General features: G+C 46.8%; 1 protein-coding gene across 1 annotated transcript in view; it reads left to right on the forward strand.

Moving 5' to 3' along the window:
* The window catches only part of diaph2 (diaphanous-related formin 2), a 378,439-nt gene that overhangs the window by 334,776 nt on the left and 27,849 nt on the right, over positions 1 to 15,814 (forward strand). Inside the window, 3 exon segments of the mRNA XM_056600149.1 lie at positions 3,127 to 3,228; positions 5,121 to 5,360; positions 14,114 to 14,243. Coding sequence (XP_056456124.1) covers positions 3,127 to 3,228; positions 5,121 to 5,360; positions 14,114 to 14,243 — 472 coding nt within the window.

Consider the following 15,814-nt stretch of genomic DNA (forward strand, 5'->3'; position numbering starts at 1 on the left):
TCTGATGAGCTATGTGGTAAAAAACAGCACGTAAAAATCGTTAAAAATAAATAAATATATATATATAAAGATATGATATAGATCCCACATGGATTGTTTGTTGGTAACTATAGTTTGTTTGGATAATGTTTTCCTATATTCTATTCAGTTAGCATTTAATTGGATCGAGTTGTTCAGCAAAAGAGCTCCAGCTACCACAGCTAATTCCAAAGCCTCTCATTATATGCTGTTGTGCAGGATCCAAGTGAAAGGTAACCCTTGAACGAATGCTAATTGTGCCTCTCAGTTCTGAAAGCCCAGCCAAACATAGGGATGGGATTTGCCAAAATAATTACTATGATGATTAGGCAAAAAAGTGTGGTTCCACTTCCCCTCTCTGCTGCTTCTCTCTTGGTTACAAGTGTCCTGGAATAGAGAGGGTTTCGGTCTGATCCGAGCCCTTGTGTGCCATCGCTATCTTCCCGAGCCCAGCAGTGTTGAACAGATGTATGCTTTACCTCATTTCTTAGCGCTTTGCATCGAGACAGCCTTAAGGCTCAACACCATCACCTTTAGTCAATGGTCTCCCATGAGGAGAGAGCTTAAAGAATACATCCCTGAACTCTTCAGAAAAGCGGTGACATCTTGTTCTGTCAGCTGTTGAACCAAAATGTAATTATGTAAAATAGGTTGTAACAAAAACATAATGGTCTCCAGCGTCAGTTTCTTCCTCGAATCAAAAACATAACGTTTGCATCTGCATCTGTTGCTTAACATGTCAAGGGCGTTTACCATGAAGCTATCGCTACGACGTCGAGCTAAGCGCTAACTCAGGAGCGAACACGGCTTGTTGTCATAGGAACAGTAAACAAAGCGCAGAGGACCCCGCAAAGTGTTTTCTTCTTCTCCCACCGCTCAAACCCTTCCTCCCAGTGTGTCCCAGCATCACTGCTGTCAGAACAACGTGCTCCGTGGACACACGGCCACTCTCAGGTTCTCAGAAACACGTTGATTCGCGTCGCGCTAAAGCAACAGCTTTTCACACGCGAGTCTTTTCGTCTCAATTGAAACAAGCGAGTTCTGTGTTCTTAATGAATAGGAATATTTTAGATGACAAAAACAATCGCCTCCTACCACACAGAAGCGCTCGCTCTGTCATAAATTATCGCGACGCCTTCTGCTCGTGTTTGGTGCATTATCGACCAACCCAACATTGAAGGCTTCATTGTTATTTGTTGTCTCTGCGCCCCCCCCATCAAAGCCCTTCATAGCCATGGTGGTGTTACATGCCGTAATCGGGATGCATTAGAAACATTAATGAACTGCATGCATCCAAGATGAAAAACAAGCAAACACTTGATCTAATGGCCGCCTCCCAAAACACAAACCAGCCAAGCCTGCATTATGTCTCTTTTTCCCTCTAATTCCCTCCGGGGCTGCAGAGCGATGTCATCATTAGGGGACCGGACTGGCTGCTGGGGCCAAAGCCAGGGCCCCAGTAGCGCTGGCTGATTTATATGCGTCTGTGTCTCCCCCCCTGCCCCCCCCCCCCACCCCCCCCCTCTTCTTTATTCCCTTTGCTTCTTGTTGGACATTCTGGCCGTGTGGCCGTGTTCAGGTCCAGCAGAATGCATTCTGGGCCGTAATGAGGGGGGGGGGGGGGGGGCATAGGAGGAGCAGAGAAAGGGCATCTCCTGTCCTCACTCGCTCAGAGCCCAGGCATGGGGAAGGAAGTTGTTTTCCACACTTTCATTAACTCATCTGACCTTTACATGAATAATCAACATTTAGTTAAAACCACCCCCAACAAAAAGAATGCAAGACGCACGCACGCGCATACGCACGTGCACACACACACACACACACACACACACACACACACACACACACACACACACACACACACACACACACATAAACACACATAAACACAAACACACACGCACACACACGCACACACAATCATTGCATTGCATTATTCATGTCCTCCGCCACATCCCCTCGGCATCAGGTCTTCCTCCAGAGCCTCCAGAGGATCCTCACGTTCATCCAAAAGTGCAAATTCACCAGACAGGCGAAGACAGCTAATGCAGACCTGCATCGGTTTCGGTTTGCAGTGATCACTTTAAAGACTGCTTGTGATTGTTGTGGTGTAACACACACGCTCGGCTGCCATGGTGTGTGTGTGTGTGTGTGTGTGTGTGTGTGGGGGGGGGGGGGGGGGGGGGCGTGGGCATGTGTGTATGTGTTTGTGTGGATGAACAATAATCATGAGGGATGTCTGTGTGTGTGGTTGTGTGTGTGTGTGTGTGTGTGTGTGGGGGGGGGGGGTTTAAACATTATCATTAGAGGTGTGTGTGTGTGTGTGTGTGTGGGGGGGGGGGGGGGGGTGAAACATTATCATTAGAGGTGTGTGTGTGTGTGTGTGTGGGGGGGGGGGGGGGGGGTGAAACATTATCATTAGAGGTGTGTGTGTGTGTGTGTGTGTGTGTGTGTGTGTGTGTGTGTGGTCGAACAATAATCATTAGAGATGTACCTTTTGGGAGGTAAACACGGCAAGCAGGGCTGTGTTACACCATCATAGCCATAGCTTATTGCCTCCTCCTATAGACCCTACTCATCACCTTACCGGGCCAAGAACACTTCCTCGCACGGCCTGCAGAGACACTATGGAGAGAGTCTTCTGCACAGCAGCATTCACTCAATGAATGCTAAGTGTGTGTGGGCTCACGCTTGAAGACACCTCGGTTGAACGTGTCCACAAAATGGAACATTTACATATTTTACATATGTATACAGTGTGGAGGATGTTACGCAACAAGCATGCATGTACTGATCAAAGACTTGACAAAAGAGTTCTGTCGTGTGAGGTGAACGTAATGGAGACTGTTCATTACCTGTCACTCGGTACGGCAGCTGCTTTGAGTCATGAGGCTGTTGGACAATGAGAGGAAGCTGTCTATACCTAAGATGCATCAGATATGAAAAGTGTTCAGAAACGGTTCTCAATAAGGCTTCAGTGTGTAATATCTCACCTCTCTTCTCCTGTGGGTCGTGCTCTTTCGAGGTCTTTAAGTTTAATATACTAACAGTGTACATCCCTGGGTGTGTGTGTGTGTCTGTGTGTTTATGTGTGTGCGTTTGCAGAACCTGATAAAGAATCTGCCGGAACAGAAACAGCTGAGTGCGTTGGCTGAACTAAAGGGAGAATACGAAGAACTGGTGGAGTCTGAGCAGTTTGGCATCGTGGTAGGTATACTCTCCACACACACACACGCACGCGCACACACACACGCACGCAGGCGCACACGCACGCGTGCGCGCACACACACATCCTTGAACACTCAATGCACACTTGAGCGATTCTTTAGCCACCACATCACCCACAAGCCCTCCCCTCTATCTATTTTTTAAATCCATTTCCCTAAGAGGCTCTGTGCCCAAAACACACTGCAGCATAAAACCACTGCAGTGTGTCTGTTATGTTTGGGGTCTCAGGAGACTCCAGCGTCGAGAAATAAAGTAGTGTAACAAACATGGAGCCCCACAGAACAGAAACTGCTTTTGTGTTTTGTTTTGACATTTTCTCTGTAGATGCATATGACAGGTTCCCACTCAGGTTTGTTTCCCATCTGGTTGAATGATGTTTAGTATGCACATGTACACATACTTAGCATGTAGCCTTTAGTACTTAGCATTTAGTTCTTAGCATGCAGCCTTTACTTCTAAAAATGTAGCCTTTATTTCTTAGCACTTAGCCTTTATTTCTTAGCACTTACCCTTTAGTTCTTAGCATGTAGCCTCTAGTCATTAGCATGTAGCCTTTGGTTCTTAGCATGTAGCCTGTATCGACAGATGTGTCTCAAGTCAGACGTGCCATAAGTTAGTTCATGTTTAGACAGATTGTCTAGACTGATATTAGAGTTCTCTACACCTGCATTCCAACTCTATTTCCAGTTTCCAATTGAACCGTTTGAGGTCAACTCGATGTTGAACAAACATCTCATAAGCGGATAACCGTGATAACTACCTGCTAACTGAAATAGCTTGGCTCCCAGCACGCAAACAAGGACATAACACGCTCAACATGTTTTCCATGGCAATTAAATAATGTGATATATGGTTACAGCCGCAGGATATATTTGATATAACATTTCATAATAACTCTCGGTTGCATTTCCGCTACCTGAGCCGTCTGCACGGTTCCCGTCGTGCGTCTTCGAGTTTGTAACTTTAAATGAGATCGCTGTTGCTACATAGCAGTGGCACGACAATAAAAAGGAAGAAGGCAGAGAAAAACAACAACAACAATTCAACTCGGAAGCTCGTCGATACGATTAAAACCATAGTGCCGCATTACACCAGATCACAAAATAATGGTTCAATTAGTCTCAGAGACGCCGTCGCAGCTATGCTATCCAGCTCAATGTTAGCATTAGCTGTCGGAGGCTTTCCCTTTCATATTTTCTTATCCCCCTTTTCTTTTAAACAATTTAATGATACAAGGTGTGACAGCTTCTCCTTGTTGTGATCTCACTGTTGCCACGATTACCTACTCCTCCCCTCCCCGACCCGACTGATGAAGCGTTCCTGCATGCAGAGCTGTTTAGTCCCCAGGGAAATAAGCCATGTGTAAGATTCCCTCTGCCAGCCTGTCAGAGTCCTCCTCTTACTGGGACTTCTTCCTCTTCTTATGGTGTAAAGACACATCACTTGAGGTTGGCGGGAGGGGTGCTGTGAGTGAGTGCCTGTCTGTGTGTGTCTGTGTACACACAAAACAACAACACACACGTGTGTGTGTGTGTGTGTGTGTGTGAGAGAGTTCGAGTGTGAGTGAGCGTGTTCATGTGTGTCTTTGTTTACCTGGCTCTAGGACTCTTCATTTGTGTGGCAGGCTTCTAGATCGTAGAGGTATCCCATTGTGGGATTATGCTGAGATCTTTGCAGAATCGCCTCTGGTCACTGATTCCGTATATATCTTCTGCCTCTCAGCATGAACCCTGATGCATCCAAAGCTCTTCCTCTTCTCTCTTCACTTTACCCCAGCACGTCTTTCCCCAGCCCCAGACATATGTTTGGCGATGTGATTACTGCATCAGGATCACAGCGGTGAATCCGTCTAATGCGTTGCTCGTCCTCAGATGAGTTCGGTGAAGCTGCTGCGGCCCCGACTCAACGGCATCCTGTTCAAGTTGACCTTCGAGGAGCAGGTGAACAACATCCGGCCGGACATCATGAGTGTGACCTTCGCCTGCGAGGAGGTGAAGAAGAGTGAGAGCTTCAGCAAGCTGCTGGAGCTTGTGCTGCTAGTGGGGAACTACATGAACGCCGGCTCCCGCAACGCCCAGACCTTCGGCTTCAACATCAGCTTCCTCTGCAAGGTAGGACACGGGCGCATTCATGCACGCACACGCACACACAAGGACACACGCAGGCACGCGCGCACACACACACACACACACACACACACACACACACACACACACACACACACACACACACACACACACACACACACACACACACACACACACACACACACACACACACACACACACACACACACACACACTTGTAGTTCACATGCTGCCTTCAGTAGTTCACTCAAGTCTAATCCACCTTTAGACATTTTTGAGCCAGCTCAACCTACTCTTTCATGATGTTTATCTCAAATGAAATGATGTAATCCCAAGGAAGTCTGTTTGGTTAAAAGTGTAAATAAGTATGAATAGTATACTTCAGGAAGTACACAGCAGGAGGAGGAGCTTGTATATGTAGTGATGGAACTTTGAGATTCTGTCTCAGATGTCCTAAACTGTGTTTTCTGCAGCATGGGAATTGTCTTGGCATGATTTTAAAACGGTGTTGATGCAGGCCAGCGAGCCTTGTTAACCATCCCCGCTTAATGTATCCCCCTATTCTGACGCTGGCCCCTCTCATACTCAGTGCCAAAGGAACTACTTGTTATGTTTAATGGACAACACACCGGGTGAATGTCGTTTTATGGAGAGCATCCCCTATGAGGTAAACCTTGAAGAAACATCGCAGTGAGGCCCTGCGAAGGTTTACAGTCTGAAATTGATACCTCGATCACAGGCCCGTCCTACAAGGCTGTTGTTTTAGTTCTGCTTGTACACGTTTAACAAATAGGCCACTCAGTTGGAAACAAACGCCTCTCCTGAGTTCTCAAACACCTGCTGTCTCCGTGTCAAACGCACTCTTAAGGGGACGTTGCTTAACTCAATGCAGCATAACAGCAGTTACTCTGGCAGGGACTGAAGAATGTAAAAGACTAACAACTAATTCAGACCGGAAAGTACCCGCGCTGGGTTTCAGTTTTTTCCCGGTTCTGGACTGATGCCACATGAACTCAGAACACAGCCTCAGCGGTGGGCCGTGTTGAAGCAGAGTGTGGCGTCGCTCGGCCAGCGAATCAGCGTCACATGTCGGCCCGAGCCGGCCGGCTCTCGGGGGGCTGATTGGACTATTATTGACGGACAAGAAAAAAAACGTCTGCTTTCTCACTCTGGTCAATCAAATAAATGGCCCCCAAGGTGGGGGGCCTGGCTGCCTAATAGGCTCATCAGGGAGAGGGAGGCCGCCGATGGGGGGAGGGGGGGAAGGGCACGACCTCTGCCCCCTCCGCTGCTCCACCCTGTCCCGACCAAGGACAGGTAGATCGCTCCCAGGTGGCCGATCGGCAGACGAAGGCGTCGGGTATCGAGCGAAGTCTTTGGTTTTCTTCTTTCTGTTCATCGTTGGAAGGATCGTTTTCTTTCTTCCTCAGTTAGATGGAGAAGCCTTAGAAGATGATCTTATTGTTATTCTCGGATGAGCAGGTTTCATTTTCTTTCTTGCTCTATTTTATTATTTTTCTGACTGTATTTTTTAACTGATATTTGTAGCTAAATTGTAAGTGAAAGATTTAACCTTTTCAGGATTTTTTTTTTGCTGTTAAATTTACATTTTGGACACATGGTTATAATTTGTGCCCCAGCTACACGGTGACATCACCTTTCTGAAAAATAAAATTAGCATTTGAAGGCTAACCGGGGCTCTTATTACTTCAAACCAAACATGACCTTGTTCACCGGTGAGAGGAAAATAATTTGCGTCACGTCAAATGCGATTTTCCGCCGCACCGCTGACGATAAAACCGTTTCTCTCTGCTTCTGCTATCAACATGAAGTCCACACTTTTCAAAACATCTGCGTGTTTCCTTGAGAGACGCGGTGCCCTCGATGTGTCAGCGCTGCCTTAAACTATCACTCCACGACGGTGGATCATCAGGTCGGCTCCTGCAGCGCTTGTGATCTACAGAAGAGGTTGTGTGAGGGTCAGCGAAGGCATGGCGCAGAATAGCACACATCTTTAGCCTGCCACTGGAATTAACATGCTGCTCATGATTGACTTTGGTCCGTATATAGTACAGTATGTTATATATCTTTAGATTTAGAACTCGGTACTCAGCAAACGGATAGCTTTGGCCTTCCCTGTGGATTGCAGTTCTCTACCTGTACAGTCACTCCACCGTATTTTATTCGTTGGCTCACGTGGGTTTTACTGAGGAACACAAGAAAGGATAGGTGTTGTTGGTCTAACTGTCTTGGCTGCCCGGATTCTTGTCATTCATTTCTGAAGGAAGAAACAGCGTGCACTTCAGAGGAGTTTGACACCCTTCAGTGAAGATAGGCTCACAGGAATGCACAGGAAAATGCTGACAACTTCAAACACATCCAATCACACACTCACACTTGCACACAACTACACCTACACCTACACACACACACTCACTGACAGACACGCTCACACCTACACACACACACAAACACACACGCGCATGCATGCACGCACACACAGAGACCCAAATAACCTAGAAAATAAACGCGGAAGAAAACTTTTGGGGCGGGGGAAGTATGCGTTAAACATGGCAGCTTGCTTACAAATGAATCAGCGATGCGTTCCGGAGGTTGTTTCTATTAGTTTCTTCCCCCTCCCCGCAAGATTTCGCAGCAAACACTGTTGTTGTTTATCTTTCTGCACAATCATTAATCTTTGAAGAGTCCAACGAGTTGATGCGGTAAACAAACGAGTCTAATTACAAATGATATAATTACAAGTTATCTATCAGCCACCCATCCCGCCACTTTCGGCTCTCGACTCTGCAACTTGTCCGGCTCCACCGCCGGTGTTCCGCGGAGCGTGGCGCGTTCAATTTGTTATCCTGCCAAAACAAACCTTCACGGGGGCTTGACGGCGGAGTCGGAGCTGACGTCTCGGAGATTACCACGCCGCCTGTCACCGCCGCCGCCCCCCCGCCCTCGGTTCCACTTCCTCCAGACTGTCCTCCAGCGCGGAGTTCCAGTGGCTCTCAGCGCCTCGCTCCGAGGGCCCTACAGGGTGTGTGACCTTCCTACCCCGTCGTCTGCCGCCTCCCCCCTAACCCCCGCTGAGAGGGATGCCGTCCTGCCGCCACCGCCGCAGCCGCTCGGGGTGAAGCGTGCGTCGGCGTGATGGAAAACAACCACGGCCGCCTCTGTTTGTTGCACAGGGTTGTTCATTCATATCTGCGCTCCGGTTTTATATTACCGTGTGTAATTACTTTCCTCCTCGGCGCTACACTACTGCTGCTTAGCATTCAGGTTATATCCTGACTCCATCGGAATGCTCTCTGTTTTGGAAGGGATGGGTGCACGGCTGGGAGTTCTGAAGGCCCCGATGGTAGTGTGGTGGGGTGGATTGAAGAATGGTCTGTGTGTGTGTGTGTGTGTGTGAGTGAGTGAGTGAGTGTGTGTGTGTGCGTGCGTCCGTCACACAGTATGATAACCCTGATATGTTTAGCTCCACCATTAACTGGTTTCTGTCAGGAGCTAGCTTTGTAGTCTGGTTCAGGTGCTTTCTATCTTTCCCTAGTGGCGATGTCCATTCTGCACGTTTTAAATGTTAATGTTAGCGGTAACCGTGATATCTGTGGACATGCTTTTATTTCCTTATCTACTTCTTCTTTTTTCCCCCCTGCAAAACAGAAATTGTCAGGTCCTTTCAGACAGGATGAAGAACACTTCTGCTCCCGTCGTCGTCCTGCCCTCCAGGGTCAATGATATTCACCTAGCTGCATTAATCAGCCAGCAATTTTGCCCAAGAGTTTTAATGTCTTTCTAATCACCTCAAACAGCAGGCTCTGGCTTATATTTTGGAGAAGCGGCTCAGGGCACTCAATAAACGCCGACAGCGCAGAGATCCTTCTCCCCAATCTTGTTTCTGTCTCGGTCAAGGTTAAAGATTTTTGGAGGGGGTCAACTGAAATCATTAACTCGGGTTATGAAGAATTGCCTGTTCTGTGGACCTTCGTCTTAACGCCGCTAAGTAATATAGTAATATGCAGTTCACAGATACAGTGCACAGTGATATGCTGAAATATACTTTTTTTGAATCACTAGTTGCAGTGGTTCACTTTATTTATGCCGAGGCTTTCATCGTGTTCTGCGCTCAGAGTTCTTCTTTGCAGAGTGCTTCAGAGGGATCAATAAATCATAGAATTCCAAATAAAAAATAAAATAACTCTGAAACATTAGCTTGATAAACAGCGCAGCTATTAGATAGTACAATAAGGTGCATGGGGCAGCTTCAAACACTAACAGAGTATTTTCGGTTCATTTGAATTGAAGTCATTTGCAATGAAGTTAATACTTGTAAAACATAACTTGATATAACATCAGGCAAGGCAATGAATTATGTGTTAACACCCGCAAACAACACAGTCATTAGTAGCAACGGTATTCCTACCATTCACACAAAGTAAAACGTGGGTTAAATATAGTACATCGTACCTCGCATTAACTTTTGCAGCGTTAAATCGAGAGGCAGAATACAAAACGCTCCCGCTCGACAAGTCTTTCCCCTGTTTTACCTGTTGGAGGAGATTAAAATAGCGCACCCAGCAGATGTGTCAATTATTTGTATTTTCATGTTTTGTCCGGGCGCAGTAATGACACCTTGGGGTACAATAATAAACAAATTAAAATGTGAAATGCATGAAATTAAATTGTGATTACGGGAGCAGGAAGAGGATTGATCCTTGTATAATGAAAAGTGTTTGTTGACGTTCTTTATTTTTTTTGCGCGCCAGCCAGACAGACTAGCTCAGGCGCGCGTTTACGTGCGTGTGTCTTTCCGTGTGTGTGTGTGTTTGTGTGTGTGTCGGAGTGTGTTTGCGTCTATCGGGGAACTCTTTGCATCCACATTCGTCTGGATGCGGTGATTGTATGGGTGAAGGGGAGGGCCGTGCCTGACTCAAGGCGGCGGGGCTGTCAGTGATGGAGCCAGCGTGTGGAGGTGGCTTGTTGCTAATTAGCTCTCCCAGCACGCCGCTCTGGCGCTGGGGCAATCATAGCACGAGGGGTGGGGAGGGGTGGGGGATGAATATGGAACAAGAATTAGAGACTTTGGCACACTTACTTGGCAGGTACTCAGTACTTTATGTCAGTATGCACTGTGTGTTTTTTTTTTTGTGTTTTCTACACACAGGTTTTTTTGTTGGTGGTTGTTGTTGTTTTATTTTACATCAGGGTGTCATTGATCCAGTCAGAGTTTGCGGAGATAATGGCTCTGCTACTTTCTGCTGTTGTCGTGTTCCTCCTGTTGTGTTGTTTTTGGTCTTTTGCGCTTCCCTTTGTTCGTCTTATTCTCCCGTTTGTCTCGGCGTTCTTGTTAAAGCGTCACGCGCCCAGGCAGCACGCCGTTTGATGGAGGAGCTTCTGATCATCCAGATTAGATCAGTGTTGTCTCGCGCTAAGCTAAGCGATACCATCGTACCGCGAGTGCGGCCATTGTGTGCGCATGAAAAGGCACCAGCAGCGCGGATCCACATATATATATTTATATATGTGTTTGGTGATTGATGATGTTTCTTTTACTACAGTGTCTTACATCATAAATGACGCCCAGCTCGGCCGTGTTAACAAAACCTTTATTCCAAATCATAAACAATGATCTAACATTATACGAGAAACATAAAAGGCTTCTTCATGCTTGATAAGTGAAACAAAAACAACGAGCACCAGATGCAAAGAACAGATCCAAGCGTGGCTGTCATCACGCACACAGCCATGTGGACGTGCACGTTAACGCGTTGGCGCACGCTGCAGCACGCTCCTCTCCGGTTTCACGTACAGTTCTGCTGCTTTCCTCCACATGAATGCATCATATTTAACAAGCAGCTCCTGTTCCTCCGTCTCTGTCTTTGTGTGTTACCGTCCCTGCCGTGCATTAGCCTGTATAGCCGTCCCCGACGCGGTGTCGGATGAGATTCACGCGGTCTGTTTACACCCCGTTGCCGAGGCGCCCAGGAGTCCCAGGTGTCTCGCAGCACCTATCGGTGTCCATGGATATTAATGCATTTTAATGACCTTTGCTATAAATAGCTGCTGAGGTGCGTTCATTAATTCCTTCTGAGCGCCTGACGGTATCATGTTCAACACACAGCGCCGTCAAAACTAATTAAGCAGCGGGGACAGATTGGATTTGACTCGAGATAATGTGAATCAAACTGGATTACATGTCTCGTAAGAAAAGTTCTGGATGCGTGTGTTGTTTTGTTGTGTTGCGATTCACTCAAGTAGGCAATGTTCAAAGTTTCAAAGACGCAGGCCATAATACGCTGGAGATTGCGGTTAGCCACTTGGGTCCAATGTCCGATAGCTATGCGTTCTTTTGCGTTTCTACATGAGGACACTCATTTCTTGTATCAATTCCACGTAACCAGAAAGCACAACCTGATATTCTGCTTGTATGTGTGTGTGTGTTTTTGTGTGTGTGTGAGCGCAGACACGTGTGTGTGTGTGTGTGTGGTGTGTGTGTGTGTGTGTGTGTGCACGCTTGACTACAAGGGTGTTCATGTGTGTGTGGGAGCCATCCAATTAAGCATGGCATTGATTTATAGCCCCGGTACTGTACGGGGTTCAAGGGTTCCATTGTTTTTAAACAAAGCGCAGAGCGTTGACTTTGGGAAATGGTCCTGAGTGCAGCAGAACCGGCCCCATACTTAAACCCTGCACTCCACTATCCAATATTGCTCCATCACTAAATAACCAGCTCATTAATTAGATAAGAGAATGGTGGCGTTAGTTTGAACGCCGCTGCGTTTGTATCAACCTCGTACACACACACACACACACACACATACAGATACACACTAGGGCTGAACAATTAATCAAATTCAAATCGAAATCGCGATTTTATAGAACGCGATGTACAAATCGCAAAGGCGAAAAAAATGACTGAAAGTGTTATTTGTTGTGTGTTTTTATTTTCAATTTTTTGGGGGGGTTGTTACTGGTACTGACTGGAGTTCATTACGATTTAGATTTATTTTACAATTCAATAGTTAAATAAAGATATCATATCAATTAATCTCAACACATCAGCCTGTCCTAAAGGAAAGAGCAGTTTATATGTTGACTGCTTCCAATGTTGTGATGGTCATACTAATGATTTATTGTTTTTAGTGAATAATACAGAACATAAGGAACTTAATAAATTAAAAAAACGCATATTAATTAGCAATCGCAATATTGGTCACAATAATCGCAATTCGATTATTTCCCCAAATCGTTCAGCCCTACACCTGCATCCTGTCCTTGATGCATAGGTAAGACTTAAATCATCGATCTGGTGTAAAGGAGGAAATAAAACGGACATTCTTTATTTGCCAATGTTCTGGCCGTGTGTTTTATTTAAGAGTACAAATAGGCCCAAATGAATTGAGACATTAGCTCGGACGCAGCGCGTGCTGCAGGCGAGTGTTGGGGAGAGCTGGTGTCTCATGCATTGTAATCTGCATGTGGGGTGTATTGTGTGCCATGATTGTCATTCCTCTGGAAGTCATTCATTCCAGCGCTGGACTGATCAGTAGTAACCGATGTTATGTACTCCACGTCGCTGCTGGAGATCAGTGTTCAATGATGAGGATTTGTGTTTCATAAAAAAAACGTGTGAAATAACGCAATCTGACCTCCATACCATGATTGGCACGCTCCTCAAGCCTGGAAAACAAATGGAAGATATGAGATTTGACTGGAAAACACGTTTGAGTCAATCGCCCTTGTGTTCTCAGCGCCCACTCGTGACTCAAAGATTTACTTTTGAAGGTTTTATCCTATTTATTTTAGAGTTAGATAGACAGGAAGGTACGGGAGACAGAGGGGCGGACATGCGGCAACGGACCACGGGCAGGAATCGAACCCGGGTCGCTGCGATCGGGACTGAGCCTTAGTGGTACGCCTTCTAGCCGGTGAGCCACCGGGACGCCCCCCCCCCAGTCGGGATTCAAGCGATGTGATTTATTAAAAACACATCCGAATTGGACGGGAGGGTTTTTGGCCTGGAGCTTTGAATAGCGGTTCGACACACGTCCGTGTACACGTCCGAGTCTCTGTGGACGAGCGAACGTCTGCAGGAAGTCTGCCAGGAGTCTGGCGCTGTTGCCGTACCCTGGTTGGAACAGCAGGGGTTAATATCACATCTGTTGCTAGGGCACTGGCGGGGGGGGTTTACTGTGCCTCGCTAAGCCTCGCTGGGGGACACAGAAGACATCAGGCTCTGCCTCCCCCTCTCCCCCCCATCTTCACCCCTCAACCTCACCCCTCACCCCCAGCCAGCAACCCTGCAGCCCTGTCATGGAATCACACAATGGGATTGATCCTATGTCCTTCTGTGTGTCTAACAATTATAACTTCTCTCTCTCTCTGTCTGTCTGTCTGTCTGTCTGTCTGTCTGTCTGTCTGTCTGTCTGTCTGTCTGTCTGTCTGTCTGTCTGTCTGTCTGTCTGTCTGTCTGTGTCTCTCTCTGTCTGTCTGTCTGTGTCTCTCTCTGTCTCTCTGTCTCTCCCTCTCCCTCTCTCTCTCTCTATATATATGTATATTATATCCATCATCAATGTAGTAGCTACTTGGTCACATTGGTAAACACATGTCTCACAATGGTTATATTACATCACACGCTCTCTGATTGTGTGTTCATGCGGTGTAATGTGGTGATACGTAGAACACAATGAAATGCCTTGAATGCAATCGCCTCACACATGCCCTGTTTTCTTCTTCCCCTTTCTCCCCCCCCCCCCCCCCCCCCCCCCCAGCTCCGTGACACCAAATCTGTGGAGCACAACATTACACTGCTGCACTTCCTGGCCGAGCTGTGTCAGGAGAAACACCCGGAGATTATGAGTTTCCCCGATGAGTTGGAGCACGTGGAAAGTGCCAGTCGAGGTACGTGTCGTCTGTTTAAGTGCCGGCCACACAGGGCGGGTTGTCACTCGTGGTTGCCCTGTGCTGGTATGATGCTGTTGCATTCTGGGGGAGGTTCTGCATGGAGGGGTCACATGGTACAGCCCTTACCCTAGGTCTCCATACGTTTACGATGAATACATATACATCGTGGAAGCTGCTGTTCACACCGATGTGATATTTGGTCAAAAACAGGCCAAACACATTAGTTGCTCACTTTTTTGTCTCTTATTTGATATTACTGTAATCTTATTAGTTTTACTCTGACCATCAACAAACAAATCATAATTTATAATTAACAATCAGGGTAATTGCTATCGGACTCAGTTTGTTCCTGCCAACTTCACAGTGGACTAAACGTGTTCCAGCGTCACTGTTACATCCACAGTTATCAGTTAATTGGGTAGGACTGGTAAATTGTTGCCATTTGGAAGAGGAAACCAAAAGAGGCAAACAAAGACTAAGCGCAAACAAACTCACTGAATTAACTTGAAAAACGTCGGCTTCATAGAACATTGCGCGTGTGTGTGTGTGTCTTTAGTGTGTGTGTGTGGGAGTGTGTGTGTCTCTACGTGTATGTGTACCTCTGTTTGTGTCTGTGCGCATGCTCATCCAAATAAGGTTGCTTTATACGGAATTTTTGACATTTGATTTACCTGGAGGATGTATTTGTGCTGATAGTCAAATAGTTTAAGCAGGGCAGCGGTAAATCAATAAATATGACCCACACATTCTCCACCCACTGCAGTGTCATGCACTGGGTGCGTTTGGATCCTACTCCAGTGTTTATGAAATGTGTCTGGTGTTGGGGGGGGGGGGCAGTGCTGGGGCCTTTGCAGTCTAGCGAAGCAAAACCCATCTGGCTTAGAAAGGGAAAGGCAATGATGCCCTGCAGCCCCCCCCAGCCCCCCAGCCCTGCCGCTGCAGGTCGTCCAGTCTGCTGCAGAAGCACAATGACATCTCACTAAGTTATTTACATAAAGTGGGATATTTATGTCAGAGTCTTGAAGTGGTGTCGTAAGAAATGGAAACGAAAAAGGCAGTAGCGTGAAGTACAAGGTCGTAGTGAGACTAGACTACTAGCCTAGATCTGTACTGACAGATCTATACAACGCAATCACACGGTTCATATTGACCCCAGTGATTGCGTTGTATAGGGTGTCCACTTGACACTGTTGTGGCATGCAGCGACCAGTTGAGCTGGTATCTAGACGTAAGGAGGTGAGGTCAACATGAGGTTTCATAACCAGTTGACCTGGTATATACATGAGGAGGAGAGGTCAACATGAGGTTTCATAACCAGTTGACCTGGTATCTAGACATTAGGAGGTGAGGTCAACATGAGGTTTTAGTGACCAGTTGACCTGGTATCTAGACATGAGGAGGAGAGGTCAACATGAGGTTTCAGCGACCAGTTTACCTGGTATCTAGACATTAGGAGGTGAGGTCAACATGAGGTTTTAGTGACCAGTTGACCTGGTATCTAGACATTAGGAGGTGAGGTCAACATGGGGTTCCTGCATTGAAACAAGCCCCTCTTCTGCTGGAACTCA

Source organism: Gadus chalcogrammus, chromosome 10 (genome assembly GCF_026213295.1).
Source record: "Gadus chalcogrammus isolate NIFS_2021 chromosome 10, NIFS_Gcha_1.0, whole genome shotgun sequence".
NCBI classification, from domain to species: Eukaryota; Metazoa; Chordata; class Actinopteri; order Gadiformes; family Gadidae; genus Gadus; species Gadus chalcogrammus.